We start from the raw sequence: 18,219 nt of genomic DNA on the forward strand, positions 1-18,219 counted from the left end.
AGAGTGGAAGTGTCTAGAGTCACCCTCGAAGCTGGGTGTTGGTGCAGGTGGCTACGAGGGTGGGGGTTTGACAGGCTGCAACAGTTCACCAATTTGTTAGCATGCTGCTTCCCAGTCTAAGCATGATGGAAGCCCTGCAGTCTGATTCCAGGATCGAGCCCATTCAAAGGCATATTCCTCATATTACTCACTGCAAGACAGAGAAATAAAAAGACTGTTTTAATATCAGGGAGCAGATTTTTATAATAACTATAAACAATTAGTGTACACAATTAGAACAGAATACATAAAGATCAGCATCTTAATGAGTGTTAATATGTTGTCTTTTTTCCATTTCTGATATCCATCCACTTACAGGCCTTGTTAGAAGTGATACATTTATTCAGGTTCTGTACAATTTTGTTCAATCACTTGTTGAGTATTTCTATTTTCTGCTGTTTTCCACCACGACATCTCAGAGGGGAATATTGTACTTTTTAAACCACACAATATATCTAACAACTAAAGTTATTTAGCAGACAATAGTTTTAAATGCAAAATATAAGATGAATAAGATATGGTATATTATTATCCAATGCTATGCTGACGACACAAAGCTCTACTTCTTCCCCAAATCCATCACCCCCACCACCTACTTCACTACAACCAACTGCCTCAAAGACATAAACTATGCATGCTAACTTTCTTAAACTCCACAGCGACAAATCTTAAATCCTCATCATCTGCCTCAAATCACTAAACAAATCCCACTACAACTTCTCCCCCTGCATCGTTGAAACCACTGTTCCTGCTCCCACTCCCGCACCAGAGATCACATCACCCCGGTCCTTCAAAACCTCCACTGGCCATACAGCAAATAATCCAGTTCAAGATTCTTCTCATCACATACAAAGCCCTTCATAACCTCGCCCCTTCATACCTTTCGGACCTCCTGCACCGACACACTCCCACCCGCAACCTCAGATCTGCCAACCCCAACCTCCTTACCCCCCCTACTCTGTCCAACATCAGACCTGGGAGGACAGGGCCTTGTCTATTACTGCACCCTTCCTCTGGAACTCTCTCCTCCAGCACCTCAGACATTCTCTCTCACTCGCCCCTTTCAAAACTGCACTTAAAACTCATCTATTTGAATCTGCTTTTAACCTGTGGTGCTAGTTATGGTTGTTTTTGTTTTGTTTCTTACTGTTGTAATGTCATCTATCTGCCTTGTTTGTATTGTTATTGATTTTATTGTTTCTGTTTTTACCATGTAAAGTGCCTTTGAGTACCTTTAAAGCACTATAAAAAATAAATGTGTTATTATTATTATTATTTTAGATTAAACTAACTGATAAATAACGTGTATAAAGTAGTTAGAATGATCCCTCCCGAGACTTGCTACACCATTTACATTTGCTTAGATACTATTGCATCAGTGATAATAACCCAATAATATTTGTTGAACTGTCTATTCTAAGTATTTTCTCAATATTATGCTGATTTTATTGGAACAGTAAGGTCTATATTTGTGTCTGCTGCAGGCTTTTAAGGCTCAGATGAATAATAATTGCTGGGCAAATCATACTGTGTTGGCTGTTTTTACGTTACTCATATGTATGTAAACTTACAAAGATGTATCACTGAATTATAAAACATATTTGAAAGTCTGAATAAGAGCTGAAATATTTGTTTTTTCTTGTAGCTGGAACTATGGTCAGTGCTGAATTGCTAATAACGGTTGATTCTATTAACAGCAGTGACTCTGTGAATGTTCTGTGGCTTTCTTGTCATTGTTCTGAGAACCTGCAGTGTTATATCTACCTTAAATGAAGCTTGGACATTAGTGAAAGCTCATTAGGGAGCTATTTAATCCCTGAGAAGTTATACTTAGATTAGCCTCAGGCCCTGCACACTGATGCCGCTGCACAAAGTCAGATAGCATTAATGATCAGTGAATTTGAGTGACAAAAAAGAAGTAATGAACATAGGGGTTATACAAGACTGCAACAGCTACACTGGGACAAACTGCAATGTTGAAACTTCATCTCATAAATCCTACACAATCACCATTATTCATTTGGAACTCCAATTTGTTACAGTAAAACATTTAGCCAACATTTTCAAAACCAACCGTGCTCTGAAAGTTGCACATTTGCAGTAGTAGTTTAAGAATCAAGCTTGACTCTATTAACAGCTAGACACACAAAGCACACAAATGTATATTTTTCTCATACCACACTTGGAAATCTCCCGTTCAGGACTCCAGCAGGTCTGAGTCTCTGAATGAATATTCCAGAAAATTGAATCCCAAAAGGAGAAAAGTCCAGAGAGCTCAGAGTTGAGTCTGAAGGTCCCAACAGTAAATCCTCAGTGAGATTTTCTTCCCTCAGCCAAGGTGGAGCTCCAAGATGCCAGGTCAGAAGTGAAGGAACCAAGGGCTCCTCCCACCTTTGATACGGCCTCCCTCCTACCCTACTTCAGTATATCTCCGCCTCTACCTTTCCCCTCCATCTCTTCTCCCTATCCTGTCCAAGAACAAGGATCAATGTCATCTTCCTCTCTCCACCACCCCACCGCCACCTGTTCCCACCTCCCCAAGTGTCATGTATCATTTCTCCCCACACCCAAGCAAATGCGTCTTACACAACAAGCTCAAAGCTTGATGGGGCTGAAGCCTACTGTTCTATCAGATCATAGTGCTGTGCACAAAGTCCTTGAAAACCATCCTAACTACTCTGTGACGTAGCATGCTGCAGCATAGTTCAGGGAGGATGCTGCATGATAATTGTGTGCATTACAGCTTTAAAACTTATAAATTAGGGTGTCAGACTGTTTCGACTGAAAGAGGCATGAAGAAACATTTTTTAAATGCAACACTTAATTCAGGGTTTAGTTTACATATATTGATACCTTTACAAAGTTTTTCTCTCATATTTGCATAAATGTAATCTTTTTTGATATTTCCCTCCAATTATTGACATCATTGTGCAGTAAAAGATTTTTTGCATGTTTGTAAAATTGCAAACGAGAATGTAAAGTTTGCATGACATGTTCTTGTTATTAAACAACCAGTTGTTGGAGGTGACATCACCATGCCTCTGCTGTCTTTCATTTCCTGCATGCCTGTAATTGGCTTTTGGATACAACACCTGCTCTGAATCCTTAATTTGTAGCGCAACACTTAAGCCTACTGACACATGCTAATGTGGACCCAGTGGGTCCAGTATGTGGGTCCCAGGACATAAGATTATATATCAGACTGTATAGATATAATATGGTATTAAGTCTCAATCCTTATTTTACCAAAGGAAAAAAAATGTCTTGTGTACAAATACTATATAAAATAGGGATGATAAATGATAAAAAAACTAAAGAATTTCTTGAAGTGTAAATTATAGCAAAATGTTGATTGAGCGGTGTGTGTGTGTGTGTGTGTTTGGTGTGTGTGCACACTTCAAGTCAGGTCAGGCTTTACACAAGAGACCCGTAAGCTTCAGAAGCCACATGAAGGTGAGTTCAAATGATGTGACCTATTCTGTTATGTAGCGTGTCCCTAACATAGCCCCACCTCTACAGCAGCAGTGTGTATGTGTGTGTGTGCGTGTGTGTCTGTGTGCTTGTGTATGTAGTCGTGTTATAAAAGTCAAAATAAATCAAATTAGATAAATAATCCCACCCCACTGGCAGATTACAAATAGAAAATTTTGAATGAGATTTTTTAATTTTACAATAAACACTATCACAAACGTTATTGAAGATGGAGATTTATGAAAATTGTGTAAAAGAAAAGATGGGAACACACCAGTTGCAACACCAAATCGTACCAGGGGCGTAAAGTGTGTGGGGCACCCTCCTCCCCTTCCTTCCCCCTACTTCTGGTGCCTTGCCCGGACCACACCCATCTTCTTCTTTTTAAATACACTCCTGTAAAGTTTTGTCACAGAGACAAAAATCTGTTCACAGACATTCAAAACTGCCTACAGTATCCAATTATATCCAATTAAACAGGGGCATACTTAATGGCGTTTGCTGCTAACTTTCCCTCACAAGCAAAATGTTGCTATTGATTCTTACAGTTTGCCTGTTTCCTCAGCCAGTCAAGCTCCATTACCTTGTGGGAACAGATGTGTGTTTTTCAAAACATTCTGCATGAAGTATGATGAAGTTTCAGAATGGTCTCAGGCTGTATGTCCAGGGGGTCTGTAGACTATCTGGGACAAGCTCACATAAAGGAAACAAGAGAAAATACAAATTGTGCAAACATTACTTTGATAAAAGATGTTGCATGCTCCCCATATTAAATACAGCGTACATATTTTATTTCCACACTGCCAAACAACAAGGCAATGCCACGGCCTGAGGTGACTGTTGGTGTGGTGCAGAGGTATTTGACCTCAGTAAGGATTCTGCATGGGGCTATAGCTGCTATATTAAGGGCTATGTAAAGTCGTGACATGGCTAAACTTGTTACATAACCAAACAAGCTAACCTAACCCTCCTTCTAGGTAGGCAGAGGTATATCGCCTGCAGAACTTGAAATAAACATAAGTCTCTTGGCATACAGAAGGTCACCAGACCTTCAGTAGTTGTTTCAGGTTAAATTTATGAGGCTCTTCTCTTAAAAAAAAACAAATGAGATCTGGTAGGGGTCGACTCTAAGATAGCTGGAGTTATCATGCAAAGATGTAGCCTCATTACGTCTGGACATAAACCTTAGCACGACCTTGGCCAAGAGAGTTATAGATGAAAACCTTGACCTTGCATTGGACAGCAATTGGCACCCTCGAAAAGAATATTAGATTTTTTAATTCTATCATGGTGAGAAGTGGCTCACTTGCTCAGTAATTTTCATTGGCAGGCCAGGCAGTGAAAAGTGAGAGGTATGCATGTTCTTCTGTGAAGCTGGGATCAGCAGAAGCTTATTGGCTAAAGCGTGCGCCTGAAATAGCTGCTAAGTTATATACGCCTTAGAGAGAGACCCTCCATCTGTGAGCAGGAACGGCCCAGGTAATCGGTGAGATCTATATAATGAGTCAATGAATAGAACATTTCAACGGGATAGCTGAAGCTAGCTAGCTGGGATAGGATCATCTGATGTCAGTCTCACGCACTCCAACCAAGGAAACTAAACAAGACTGAGGCTATGCTACGTGTCCAATATATGATAAGAAAATATGTAGATCCACTGTTATTTTGTTCTAACATAAGACTGTGTTGCTGCTTAGCGCACTAGGAAAAGTTAGTGTTTTGTACAAATAATGCTTTAATGTTCATAATGAAAAACTGCGTATAGAAGACCCAATTATCTGTGGCAAATCAAAAATCCAATATTAAATCTAACTGCAGTCAAATTCGATACAACATATAGTTACAGAATTAGTATTTAAAATAAAAAATGACAACCCTATGAATTTTGTTTTTCCCAGCAGCAGTACAATGTATGGAGGCAGCAGATAATCAGAATTTTTAAAGACAAAAAAACATCACAACGCTTTCAGTGGCCAATTAGATTTTTGTTTGAATTGCCTGGTAGATTGCAGATGACAGCGAAGTTTGTTCTAGGGTGAAAATGGCTTGAATTGAACTCGAATGTGTGAATCCTCTAAATGCATAAAACATATTTTTCAGTGTTTACAGACATTGTTAAGATTGTACTATTCCAATATGTCTTTTAAGAACAATGTTTTATTTCCATCTTTGAAACTGAAAGTGAGGTTTAATTGTTGCACAATGTAGCACAAATGGGAGTTACACCTGAATCTCTAAACTGATAATGAAAAATGTTATGCAAACAAAATGTTTTTATTTTTAATAAATTGTTATTAAGATATTGATATAATGGTGTTTGTTGTTTTTTCCTCTGCAAACGTTTTTTTGTTTTATTGTTTGAAGTGTTAGCTGGATATGGTAAAGTAGAAAATGGAAAACTCTTAAATGTGTTCCGTTGAAGAGTTAAAAAGGAGTAAATTGAAAATAAGGTGTTGGGTAAGAATTACACTAAGGGAGTAAATACAAGAGGAAATATGTTTTAACACTGGTCAGTTAAAAATCAACACTGTATTTGGAGTAATTTCTTAATCAACACAGTGTCAAGTAGGTCTAACACTCATGAAGAGTAACTTAATTAGAGTTAATTTTGACACTCAAAAAGACCAAGTGTCAAATTTAAATAACACTACGAGTGTTATTACATCATAGTGTAACATTTGAGTAACACTTCTCAGTGTAGTGTAAAATATTAACTCTAACCAGAGTTGAATTGACTCTGAAAGTGTAACACTATGTCCAGTGTAACTTTAACACTCTGTAGATAGGGACCATATGTTCACTGACTTAGTGTTAAAATTGACTCTTTAAATGTTACATTGACACTGTCAATTTTACTGTGTACCTTATGCAGTCATGCAATAGAGTTGTGATGTCATTACAATGCAAAATGCTTTGAGAATGTGAACTAACTGAAATATTTGTCAAACATAACCCTTGAGTTATATCTTGGTTAAAAACGTTGGCTGGGTTAGGCGGAGTGTAGGCCAAGTGGAAAGTTCCCAAAACCAACATAGAGCAGGACAGATCTCTTTATGTTACTTTATAGCCTACTCTGATAACAGATCCCACACAGTACACAGAACAGAACAGAACAGGGCGTAAGGTATGTGGTTGGCTGTGACAGACAACTGACAGACGAATGTCTTTCAGATAAGTAGATTTAAAAAATCGTACTGTTGAGTAGAACATACGTTACAATATGATGTGACAGATTCAAACTAATGGAAAGTATTTTATAAAGTCCCAGAATAGCATATCAGAAAACATAAAATATAAATCATGTACAAGAATATAAAGTTGTGGATATAATTGGTTGATTAGTCGATCGACAGAAAAACAGTCTGCAACTATTTTAAAGATTGATTGATCGTGAAAGTTATTTTGCACGCAGGAATGTCAGAGGATGCTGTTCAGAGCAAAATTACTTATGCATGAATACAATATACTGAGTAGAAATACATACTAAGTAAGTAGAAATGCATACTACGTAAAAAAGTACCATTACAAACCCCAGCTGTGATATATTGAAACTATCAGAGCAATGCACAGCCCAATTAATCGTCATCCATTACTTCAACGTCGGAAAATCCCATCACCACCAAACAAAATGACCAATATCCCCAGAGGAATCTCAAGTTATGGGCCTTTTCTACCAATTCATAAACTTCTTGGCACCCTCACACCTTGTTTACGCAGTACCCTTTCACCAGCTATGGCAAGAGGGTGTCGTCCTTCTCCACTGCCTTGTTCACTTGCATTCCCACTAACTTGCACATGTCCTCGGCCGCGATGCCTCTTGCAAGAATACATTATCTATAAGACAAGTTCTGTTTCACGACCTTCTTTATTTCAGCTTAAAAAGACACAACAGCGGGTATAATTATTTTCCACCACAATATGCACATTACAGAGGTTCACTATGATCAAAACATTAATTTGAACCCTGTGACAACGGTTCTAGTTAATACAATATTTTGGGTTAAAAGCAAACAGACAGGTGAAAAACTCTCCCATGCTCCTAAAATCATATGAGAAAATTCAAAATACTCTCCTCATGCATGCACACTCATTATATGCTTGCTGTTATTGTTTGGGGCTGTTGATCATGATATCAGCTGTCTAGATCAGCTGGTCTCTTCTATCCAATAGCACAATGACATTGTTTGCCTATCATCTTGCTGCTGTCTCTCTTAAAAAGGACTGTCTCTCTACCTTCAGTACATGTTGTTACTCAACATTTAGAAACTATTACTATTAAAGGTCCACATGTAGCACCCTCGAAAAATGTAACCTTCCTCTCGAATACAGCAGGCCTACATGTACTTAGGTAGAGACTACAAACACAATTTTAATAAGTGCGAGGGAAAAGTTGGCAGGGGCAGATTTTTTTTCAAACAGATGATGTTCATATCACATGAGAAATGTTGCTATTTAGTGAGGACATTTTACAAGCCTGCCATAGTGCTTATCTCAAATAGAACAGGTGGTGCTTATATTTTCCTGATCAGACCTGAATCATACAGAAGACTGCACATGTCGTCACATCCCACATTTGAGGGTTGTCTGCGTGTGGTGCATAACATCACACCCAGACCTGTTTATTCTGTGTAGTTTGCATTTCTTTTTGTTCTGACCAGAGCATTTTTAAAAAAAAGGATCTATATGTTACAAGTTCCTTCCTGCAGAGTTGAGTGATGATTCTCTGAGTTCATCACTACAAGCGACCTCTTTCATATTACACACGTGACCCACTGTTAAAAAATATTGATTAGTGCAGCTATAAGTTCACTTTATAATATTATTAATGGCAAAAACACCCAAGTCCAATTATTAAAACACACTTGCTTCAAACAAATCTATACGCATCCTACTCCTGAATAATATATTTTGAAGATTAATTTGAGGAAAGGAATAAAAAGGTGTTAAGTAGAAACAAAACACTTCATACAATTATTGTAAGTAAGTGTTAATTGTTGGACATTTGTGTCATGTATTTGACATGCAGACATAATAATAAGTAATGAGATGATGACAATGGTTGGATGCTCGGAGTTGATGACAATGGAAGGGGAAAGAAATCAAAAAACATAAGAAGGGAGGATGTTAGTTGGAGCAACATACACATAACCAATGATCTCAGAGAAAGGCTGCTTGTAGAAGTCTTCATCTAGCACCCTGGACAAACATCCGCCCAAAACGACAGAGCAGCAAGAAGAGAAGAGAGACAGTGATAAAAGGGAGAAGAGGATGGAAACAACAAGCATTTTAGGTTACCACACAACAATAAGCTAAGGCACATCATCGAAGGCTCAGGGTTTTGTGAGGACTCCTAAATCAATGTGTCAGGTGGTTTCACAGGCTCAGAGAGGCTGTCAGCTGATTGTGTCCAACCTCCACGAATCTTTAATGAAACGTCTGTGGTGTTCCGTAACACACCATCAGCTCTTCACACACAAAACTAATTCCACAAAGAGGAGAGCAACTTCAAAACACCTTCTGAACCAATCAGTCAATTAATTGAATTCCCACAATTTGTAACTAACTGTTGATAATAATAATTATTTTAAGTAGTTAACGGAAGATACCAATAAATATGTGTTAATTACAGCTTCTCTAATGTAAGGACTCATTTGCTTACCGTATTCATGAATGCAGTACCCTTTCACATCCTCTGGCAAGAGGGTGTTGCCCATGTTCACTGCCTTGTTCACTTGCATTCCCACTAATTTCCACATCTCCTCGCCCGGGATGCCCATTGGCTCGACCACCTTCATCTTCATCATCACCAGAGTCAGGACAGTATTTATGGGGATCAGCTGGTTGGCCACCACGGACTCACCCAGCTTGAAGAATAGAAAATAAAAGGTCTGACATTATTATTGTTCTCATGAAACAGTTGGAAACATTTTTTTTTAAATGTTTTCTTAAAAAGACTCAACAGCAGGTAAAATGATTTTCCACAATATACAAATTACAGAGTTTCACTATGATTAAAACTAAACGACAACGTTAATTTGAACCCTGTGGCAACGGTTCTAATAGGTATACAATATTTTGGGTAAAAGCAGGCTGAGACAGGTGAAAAACTCGCCCATGCGCCCATCCCAAAATCATACGAGAAAAGACAAAATAGATGTCTATAATGAAGCTCTCGCCTAAATTCAGTCAGGAAGACTATACTCTTGCATGCCTAAGCCCGTAGTTTATTTCTCATACATCTGCCAATTACTCACGCATGCACACTCATTATTTGCTTGCTGTTATTGTTTGGGGCTGTTGATCATGATATCAGCTGTCTAGATCAGCTGGTCTCTTCTATCCAATAGCACAATGATACAATGTCATTGTTAGCCATCTTGTTGCTGTCTCTCTTAAAAAGGATTGTCTCTCTACATTCAGTACAGTGCTGTTACGCAATATTTGGAAACTATTACTATTAAAGGGCCACACGTAGCACCCTCATGAAATGCAACCTTCCTCTCAAATACAGCAGGCCTACATGTATCTAGGTAGAGACTACAAACACAATTGTAATAAGTGTGAGGAAAAGCTGGCAGGGGCATATCTTTTCAAACAGAGATGACGATGTTCAAATCACTTGAAAAATGTTGCCATTGAGTGAGGACATTTTACAAGCCTTCCATAGTGCTTATCTGATATAGAACAGGTGGTGCTTATATTTTCCCTGAACAGACCTGAATCATACAGAAGACTGTACATGTCGTCACATCCCACATTTGAGGGTTGACGGTTGTTTATTCTGTGTAGTTTGCATTTTTGTAACTGCAGTTCTTTTTGTTCTGACCGGAGCATTTTTGTAAAAAAGGATCTATATGTTACAAGTTCCTTCCTGCAGAGTTGGGCGATGATTCTCTGAGTTCGTCACTACAAGCGACCAATAATAATAGTAATGATTTTAAGTAGTCAACGGAAGATACCAAAAAGATGTGCTAATTATAGCTTCTCTAATGGTAGGACTCATTTGCTTACGTTAGGCAACACGTGGTACCCTTTCACATCCTCTGGCAAGAGCGTGTTGCCCATGTTCACTGCCTTGTTCACTTGCATTCCCACTAATCTCCACATCTCCTCGCCCGCGATGCCCATTGGCTCGACCACTTCCATCTTCATCATCACCAGAGTCAGGGCAGTGTTTATGGGGATCAGCTGGTTGGCCACCACGGACGCACCCTCCTTGAAGAATAGAAAATAAAAGGTCTGACATTATTATTGTTGTCATAGAACAGTAGAAAGAAAATGTTAAAAAATGTTTTCTTAAAGGTACTCTGTCTTTGTAAACTGTAAACATTTTATTTTACTGTGACTCACATTTTTTTATTTTTTTATTTGTGGAGCAAGAATATCTCACCTGATCATCGCACAGCTGGATGCCGGTTGAAGTGTTTTTGTCCACTGAAAAGAAAACGAAAATCAAACCAATGGAAAAAACGGAATGAATTAGCGGAAAACGAAGTGAAAGCCATAGCTGAGACTTGAATCTGACACGACAGGTTCATGTGCTGCACATCTAATATACAGTATGTGGGAGGACTTGCCTGGAGCGGCCGCTCCTGTTCAATGAGCATATCATGTTTCCTATTGGCCTGAAAGTGGTAGGCCACTGTCAGACTGTTACACTAGCACCGCCTCCTTATGCCAACTGTAATGGAAATTGTATATTCTTATAAGTAAACTGTTTTATAGCTTGTTTTTTGTGCAAACTATCACAGGCTTTCATTATATAACTTGTGATCCATGCATTAGCTCACTTTCTGCACACATATCCTCTTCTTGCTGTCGAATAACAAGCACTTATATGCACATGTTCTATACTTTACGGATAAAAAGTATATATCTGTGTGTCCATTGTTATGCAGATGAAGCCTTTCTTTTCTACCACAGCCTGGAACAGGATGTGCCAGTAAAAGGCACCCCATACTTGATCAATATAACTCTGTGTGACTTTATCTCTGGAGCGCGCACTTCTACAGACTCTTTGTGACTCTGTATAACTGTTCCTCCTCTTGCAAGAATGAGTAATTTAAAAGACAAGTTCTCTTTCACAATATTCTTCATTTCAGGGAAGAAAAGGGGGAAGAAAATTAAAAAACATAAGAAGGGAGGATGTTAGTTGGAGCAACATACACATAACCAATGAGCTCAGAGAAAGGCTGCTTGTAGAAGTCTTCATCTAGCACCCTGGACAAACATCCGCCCAAAACGACAGAGCAGCAAGAAGAGAAGAGAGACAGTGATAAAAGGGAGAAGAGGATGGAAACAACAAGCATTTTAGGTTACCACACAACAATAAGCTAAGGCAAAGGCTCAGGGTTTTGTGAGGACTCCTAAATCAATGTGTCAGGTGGTTTCACAGGCTCAGAGAGGCTGTCAGCTGATTGTGTCCAAACTCCATGAATCTTTAATGAAACGTCTGTGGTGTTCCGTAACACACCATCAGCTCTTCACACAAAACTAATTCCACAAAGAGGAGAGCAACTTCAAAACACCTTCTGAACTAATCAGTCAATTAATTGAATTCCCATAATATGTAACTAACTGTTGATAATAATAATTATTTTAAGTAGTTAACGGAAGATACCAATAAATATGTGTTAATTACAGCTTCTCTAATGTAAAGACTCATTTGCTTACCGTATTCATGAATGCAGTACCCTTTCACATCCTCTGGCAAGAGGGTGTTGCCCATGTTCACTGCCTTGTTCACTTGCATTCCCACTAATTTCCACATCTCCTTGCCCGGGATGCCCATTGGCTCGACCACCTTCATCTTCATCATCACCAGAGTCAGGACAGTATTTATGGGGATCAGCTGGTTGGCCACCACGGACTCACCCAGCTTGAAGAATAGAAAATAAAAGGTCTGACATTATTATTGTTCTCATGAAACAGTTGGAAAAAAAAAAATGTAAAATGTTTTCATAAAGGTTCTCTGTCTTTCTAAACAGTGAAAAATGAATGCTACTGTGGCTCACATTTTATATTCTTATAAGTAAACTGTTTTATAACTCTTTTTTGTGCAAATGATCAAAGGCTTTCATTATATAACTTGTGATCCAGCTGACTGCCTGCACACCTCCTCTTCTTCTTGCTGTTGAATAACAAGCACTTATATGCACATGTTCTATGCTTTACGGATAAAACGTATATATCTGTGTGTCCATTGTTACACAGATGAAGCCTTTCTTTTCTGCCACGGCCTGGATTAGGATGTTCCAGTAAACAGCACCCCACACTTGATCAATATAACTCTGACTTCATCTCTGGAGCGCGCACTTCTACGGACTCTTTGTGACTCTGTATAACTGTTCCTCCTCTTACAAGAATAAATCATTTAAAAGACAAGTTCTGTTTCACGATATTTTTCATTTCAGCTTAAAAAGACTCAAATGATTTTCCACCACAATATGCAAATTACAGAGTTTCACTGTGATTAAAACTAAACAAAAACGTTAATTTGAACCCTGTGGCAACGGTTCTAATAAGTATACAATATTTTGGGTAAAAAGCAAACTGAGACAGGTGAAAAACTCGCCCATGCGCCCATCCCAAAATCATACGAGAAAAGACAAAATACAGTAGATGTCTTTAATGAAGCTCTCGCCTAAATTCAGTCAGGAAGACTACACTCTTTCATGCCTAAGCCCGTAGTTTATTTCTCATACATCTGCCAATTACTCCTCACGCATGCACACTCATTATTTACTTGCTGTTATTGTTTGGGGCTGTTGATCATAATATCAGCTGTCTTGATCAGCTATCTCTTCTATCCAATAGCACAATGACACAATGGAGATGTTTGCCTATCATCTTGCTGCTGTCTCTCTTAAAAAGGATTGTCTCTCTCAGTACAGTGCTGTTACGCAATATTTAGAAACTATTACTATTAAAGGGCCACACGTAGCACCCTCATGAAATGTAACCTTCCTCTCAAATACAGCAGGCCTACATGTATCTAGGTAGAGACTACAAACACAATTGTAATAAGTGTGAGGAAAAGCTGGCAGGGGCATATCTTTTCAAACAGAGATGACGATGTTCATATCACATGAGATATGTTGCTCTTGAGTGAGGACATTTTACAAGCCTTCCATAGTGCTTATCTCAGATAGAACAGTTGGTGTTTATATTTTCCCTGATCAGACCTGAATCATACAGAAGACTGTACATGTCGTCACATCCCACATTTGACGGTTGACGGTTGTTTATTCTGTGTAGTTTGCATTTTTTTAACTGCAGTTCTTTTTGTTCTGACCAGAGCATTTTTGTAAAAAAGGATCTATATGTTACAAGTTCCTTCCTGTAGAGTTGGGCGATGATTCTCTGAGTTCGTCACAACAAGCGACCAATAATAATAGTAATGATTTTAAGTAGTCAACGGAAGATACCAAAAAGATGTGCTAATTATAGCTTCTCTAATGGTAGGACTCATTGTTGGAATGATGTTAAGCATTCCAACAATGAGTCCTATTGTTATCCAAATCTTTATTCCTCTTTTTATTATATTTCTTCCATCCTACCTCTTCTTCTTCTTAATTTTTTAAGCTACAGAATCCGTTCAAATATCAAAATGTTCAGCTCTTTCAGCTCATGTATGCTATATCTTTTTATATTTCTAATATTTAAACTTTTTGAATTATTAAGCTTTTTGGAATTTTTATTTTTTGAATGGGATATCTATGGAGAATATTTTCAAATCCTCTTAAACTTCTTCAACTTTCAAATCCTTCAACCTCCTCATACTTTCAGCTACAGACACCATTTCAACTTTAAAATGTTGAAAAAACCCTGATCTATTGCCACATAATTCAGCTTTTTGATATCTTTTTAACTTTTTGAACTGTCCCATTTTAACTTTTATGATTTTTTCAGTCCTTTTCTGCCTTTATAATGGGTGTGTATTGCGCAGCAGAACAGGCGGCTGGCACACAGGTGTTCGTGATTAAGGTACTCAGCAATGTTGATAAACAAACAGGCTCACAGACACGCACGCACACACACTTCTCTCTCTCTGTGTCTCTCTCATTCAGTCATTCAGGTCTTGGATACTTTTAGAGGACCCCCCCACACACACACACACTTATTCTAATGCTACTAATACTTCTACTACTTATAATACTTCTACTACAACTACAACTTCTACTACTACTACTACTACAACAAATATCACTACTGCTGACATTTTTTAAGCCACAGAAACCATTCAAATATTAAAATGTTCAGCTCTTTCAAGAGAGGAGTGATATGACTTTTCAAATTTGTAATCTTTAAACTTTGAATTATTAAGCTTTTTGCAATCTTTTTTGAATGGGATCTCTATGGAGAAAATCTTAAAATCCTCTTAAACCTCTTCAACTTTTTCAACTTCCTTCAACTTCCTCATACTTTCAGCTACTGACATTTTTTAAGCCACAGAAACCATTCAAATATTAAAATGTTCAGCTCTTTCAGGAGAGGGGTGATATGACTTTTCATATTTGTAATCTTTAAACTTTTTGAATTATTAAGCTTTTTGCAATTTTTTTTTTATTGGATTTCTATTTTCAGCAATGTTTCAGCAGTTCATTTCAGCTTTCAGCATTCCAACGCATTTTCAGCAGGAAATGCATTTTATAGTTTGCTTACGTTAGGCAACACTTGGTACCCTTTCACATCCTCTGGCAAGAGGGTGTCGCCCATCTTCACTGCCTTGTTCACTTGCATTCCCACTAATCTCCACATCTCCTCGCCCGCGATGCCCATTGGCTCGACCACTTCCACCTTCATCATCACCAGAGTCAGGGCAGTGTTTATGGGGATCAGCTGGTTGGCCACCACGGACGCACCCTCCTTGAAGAATAGAAAATAAAAGGTCTGACATTATTATTGTTGTCATAGAACAGTAGAAAAAAAATGTTAAAAAATGTTTTCTCAAAGGTACTCTGTCTTTCTAAACTGTAAACATTTTATTTTACTGTGACTCGCATTTTTGAATTTTTTTTTTTTTGTAGAGCAAGAATATCTCACCTGATCATCGCACAGCTGGATGCCGGTTGAAGTAATTTTGTCCACTGAAAAGACAATGAAAAACAAACCAGTGAAAAAATGGAATGAATTAGCGGAGAACGAAGTGAAAGCCATAGCTGAGACTTGAATCTGACATGACAGGTTCATGTGCTGCACATCTAATATATAGTGTGTGGGAGGACTTTCCTGGAGCGGAAGCTCCTGATCAATCGGCATATCATGTTTCCTATTGGCCTGAAAGTGGTAGGCCACTGAGACTGGCACACTAGCACCGCCTCCTTATGCCAACAGTAATGGAAATGTTATATTCGTATCAGTAAACTGTTTTATAGCTTGTTTTTGTGCAAACTATGACAAACTTTCATTAACTTGTGATCCATGCATTAGCCGACTGCCTGCATACATATCCTGTTATTGCTGTCGAATAACAAGCACTTATATGCACATGTTCTAAGCTTTACGGATAAAAAGTATATCTGTGTTCATTGTTACGCAGATTAAGCCTTTCTTTTCTACCATGGCTTGGAGCAGGATGTTCCAGTAAACAGCACCCCACACTTGATCAATATAACTCTTTGTGTAAGGTTTTTGCAGAAAATAAAGGGCTGGATCCAAATACAGGGAGACGCCGGAACCGGAAGGTTGGATAATTGTGGGTTTAATTGTAACAAAAAAGTATTCAACACAAAAACGTGTGAATCACAAGTCCATGAAAATAAAACATCCAAAGAATCAGGGAACACGGCAAAAGGCAGCAGACACGAAATGTATCAGGAGGAAATGGCAGGCCGACGACAGACAGACCAGGTTACACCAAAGACAAACGAACACTGAGCAAAGGGACACACAAGGTTTAAATACACAAAGAAGGTGCAGGTGATTAGACACAGCAGGTTTCAATTAAGAGTGGGGCAGACAATGACGAGAGGAACAGACAGGGGCAGAAAGTGAAGTGAAGCACACTGAGGAGGTGCAGGTGATTGAACGCAGCAGTGTCTAATTAGGGAAGGGCAGACCATCACAGGGGTAAGACAGACAAAGGCAGGAAATAAAGTGCAAGACACATGGAACATCTCAATGAAACAGAATAAATAACTAAATCCAAACATAAAACGTGACACTTTGTGACCTTATCTCTGGAGCGCGCACTTCTACAGACTCTTTGTGACTCTGTATAACTGTTCCTCCTCTTGCAAGAATGAGTAATTTAAGACAAGTTCTGTTTCACGATATTCTTCATTTCAGCTTAAAAATACTCAACAGCGGGTAAAATGATTTTCCACCACAATATGCAAATTACAGAGTTTCACTATGATAAAAACTAAACGAAAACGTTAATTTTTCACCCTTCCCAAAATCATACGAGAAAAGACAAAAAAGATGCATCATAGTTCAGTCAGGAAGACTATACTCTTGCATGCCTAAGCCCGTAGTTTATTTCTCATACATCTGCCAATCACTCACGCATGCACACTCATTATATGCTTGCTGTTATTGTTTGGGGCTGTTGATCATGATATCAGCTGTCTAGATCAGCTGTCTCTTCTATCCAATAGCACAATGACACAATGGAGATGTTAGCCTATCATCTTGCTGCTGTCTCTCTTAAAAAGGATTGTCTCTTTCAGTGCTGTTACGCAATATTTAGAAACTATTACTATTAAAGGGCCACACGTAGCACCCTAGATAAATGTAACCTTCCTCTCAAATACAGCAGGCCTACGTGTATCTAGGTAGAGACTACAAACGCAATTTTAATAAGTGTGAGGAAAAGTTGGCAGGGGCAGATTTTTACAAACAGAGATGACGATGTTCATATCACATGAGAAATGTTGCTATTGAGTGAGGACATTTTACAAGCCTTCCATAGTGCTTATCTCAAATTGAACAGCTGGTGCTTATATTTTCCCTGATCAGACCTGAATCATGCACGTGTCCTCACATCCCACATTTGAGGGTTGAAGGTTGTCTGCGTGTGGTGCATAACACCACACGCAGACCTGTGTATTCTGTGTAGTTTGCATTTTTGTAACTGCAGTTCTTTTTGTTCTGACCGGAGCATTTTTGTAAAAAAGGATCTATATGTTACAAGTTCCTTCCTGCAGAGTTGGGTGATGATTCTCTGAGTTCGTCACTACAATCAACCTCTTTCATATTACACAGTCGTGACCCACTATTAGAAAATATTGATTAGTGCATCTATAAGTTCAATTTATCATATTATTAATGGCAAAAACACCCAAGTCCAATTATTAAAACACGCTTGCTTCAAACAAATCTATACGCATCCTACTCCTGAATAATATATTTTGAAGATTCATTTGGGGAAATAAATAAAAAAGTGTTGAGTAGAAACAAAACACACAAAACGTAGGCCTATATGACTTAGCATGAAAAATCAAAGGTGAATTTTCTGCTTCCAGTACGTGTAACACATTGCTACACAAAGAAATGTACTGTATACAAATGTGCATGTCACTTTTTCAGAAAAAATTCTACTCGACACCTAGTGTGAAATCAATAATCAGGAGATTTATTCTTGCAAGAAGGAGCAGAGTCACAGTTATGTGTCACGTAGCTTGCTCAGAGATCTGTCTCTTAGTTTCTGTCTTTCATACACAATGATAAACAAGCATCATAACAGGGTAATGTGACTGTTTGAAC

At 38.4% G+C, this 18,219-nt stretch overlaps 2 protein-coding genes across 2 annotated transcripts; both read right to left on the reverse strand.

Moving 5' to 3' along the window:
* Positions 1–9: 9 nt before the first annotated feature.
* On the reverse strand, positions 10–10,650 carry LOC306695672 (ice-structuring protein RD3-like). The gene is made up of 3 exons (XM_079158977.1): positions 10,522–10,650; positions 9,170–9,374; positions 10–190 (listed from the first exon to the last, which is right to left on the reverse strand). The coding sequence occupies exons 1-3, from the start codon at positions 10,636–10,638 to the stop codon at positions 117–119; spliced, it is 396 nt and encodes a 131-aa protein (XP_079015103.1). The 5' UTR covers positions 10,639–10,650; the 3' UTR covers positions 10–116.
* Positions 10,651–10,806: 156 nt separating this feature from the next.
* Positions 10,807–15,852, reverse strand: LOC306696538 (ice-structuring protein RD3-like; the record flags this gene model as incomplete). Its single annotated transcript, XM_079160191.1, has 5 exons — positions 15,556–15,852; positions 15,175–15,378; positions 12,184–12,388; positions 10,901–10,944; positions 10,807–10,830 (listed from the first exon to the last, which is right to left on the reverse strand). Exons 1-5 carry the CDS (start codon positions 15,769–15,771, stop codon positions 10,807–10,809), a joined length of 693 nt encoding a protein of 230 aa, XP_079016317.1. The 5' UTR covers positions 15,772–15,852.
* Positions 15,853–18,219: the final 2,367 nt, after the last annotated feature.

Source organism: Pholis gunnellus (genome assembly GCF_910591455.1).
Source record: "Pholis gunnellus genome assembly, chromosome: 5".
Lineage (NCBI taxonomy): Eukaryota > Metazoa > Chordata > Actinopteri > Perciformes > Pholidae > Pholis > Pholis gunnellus.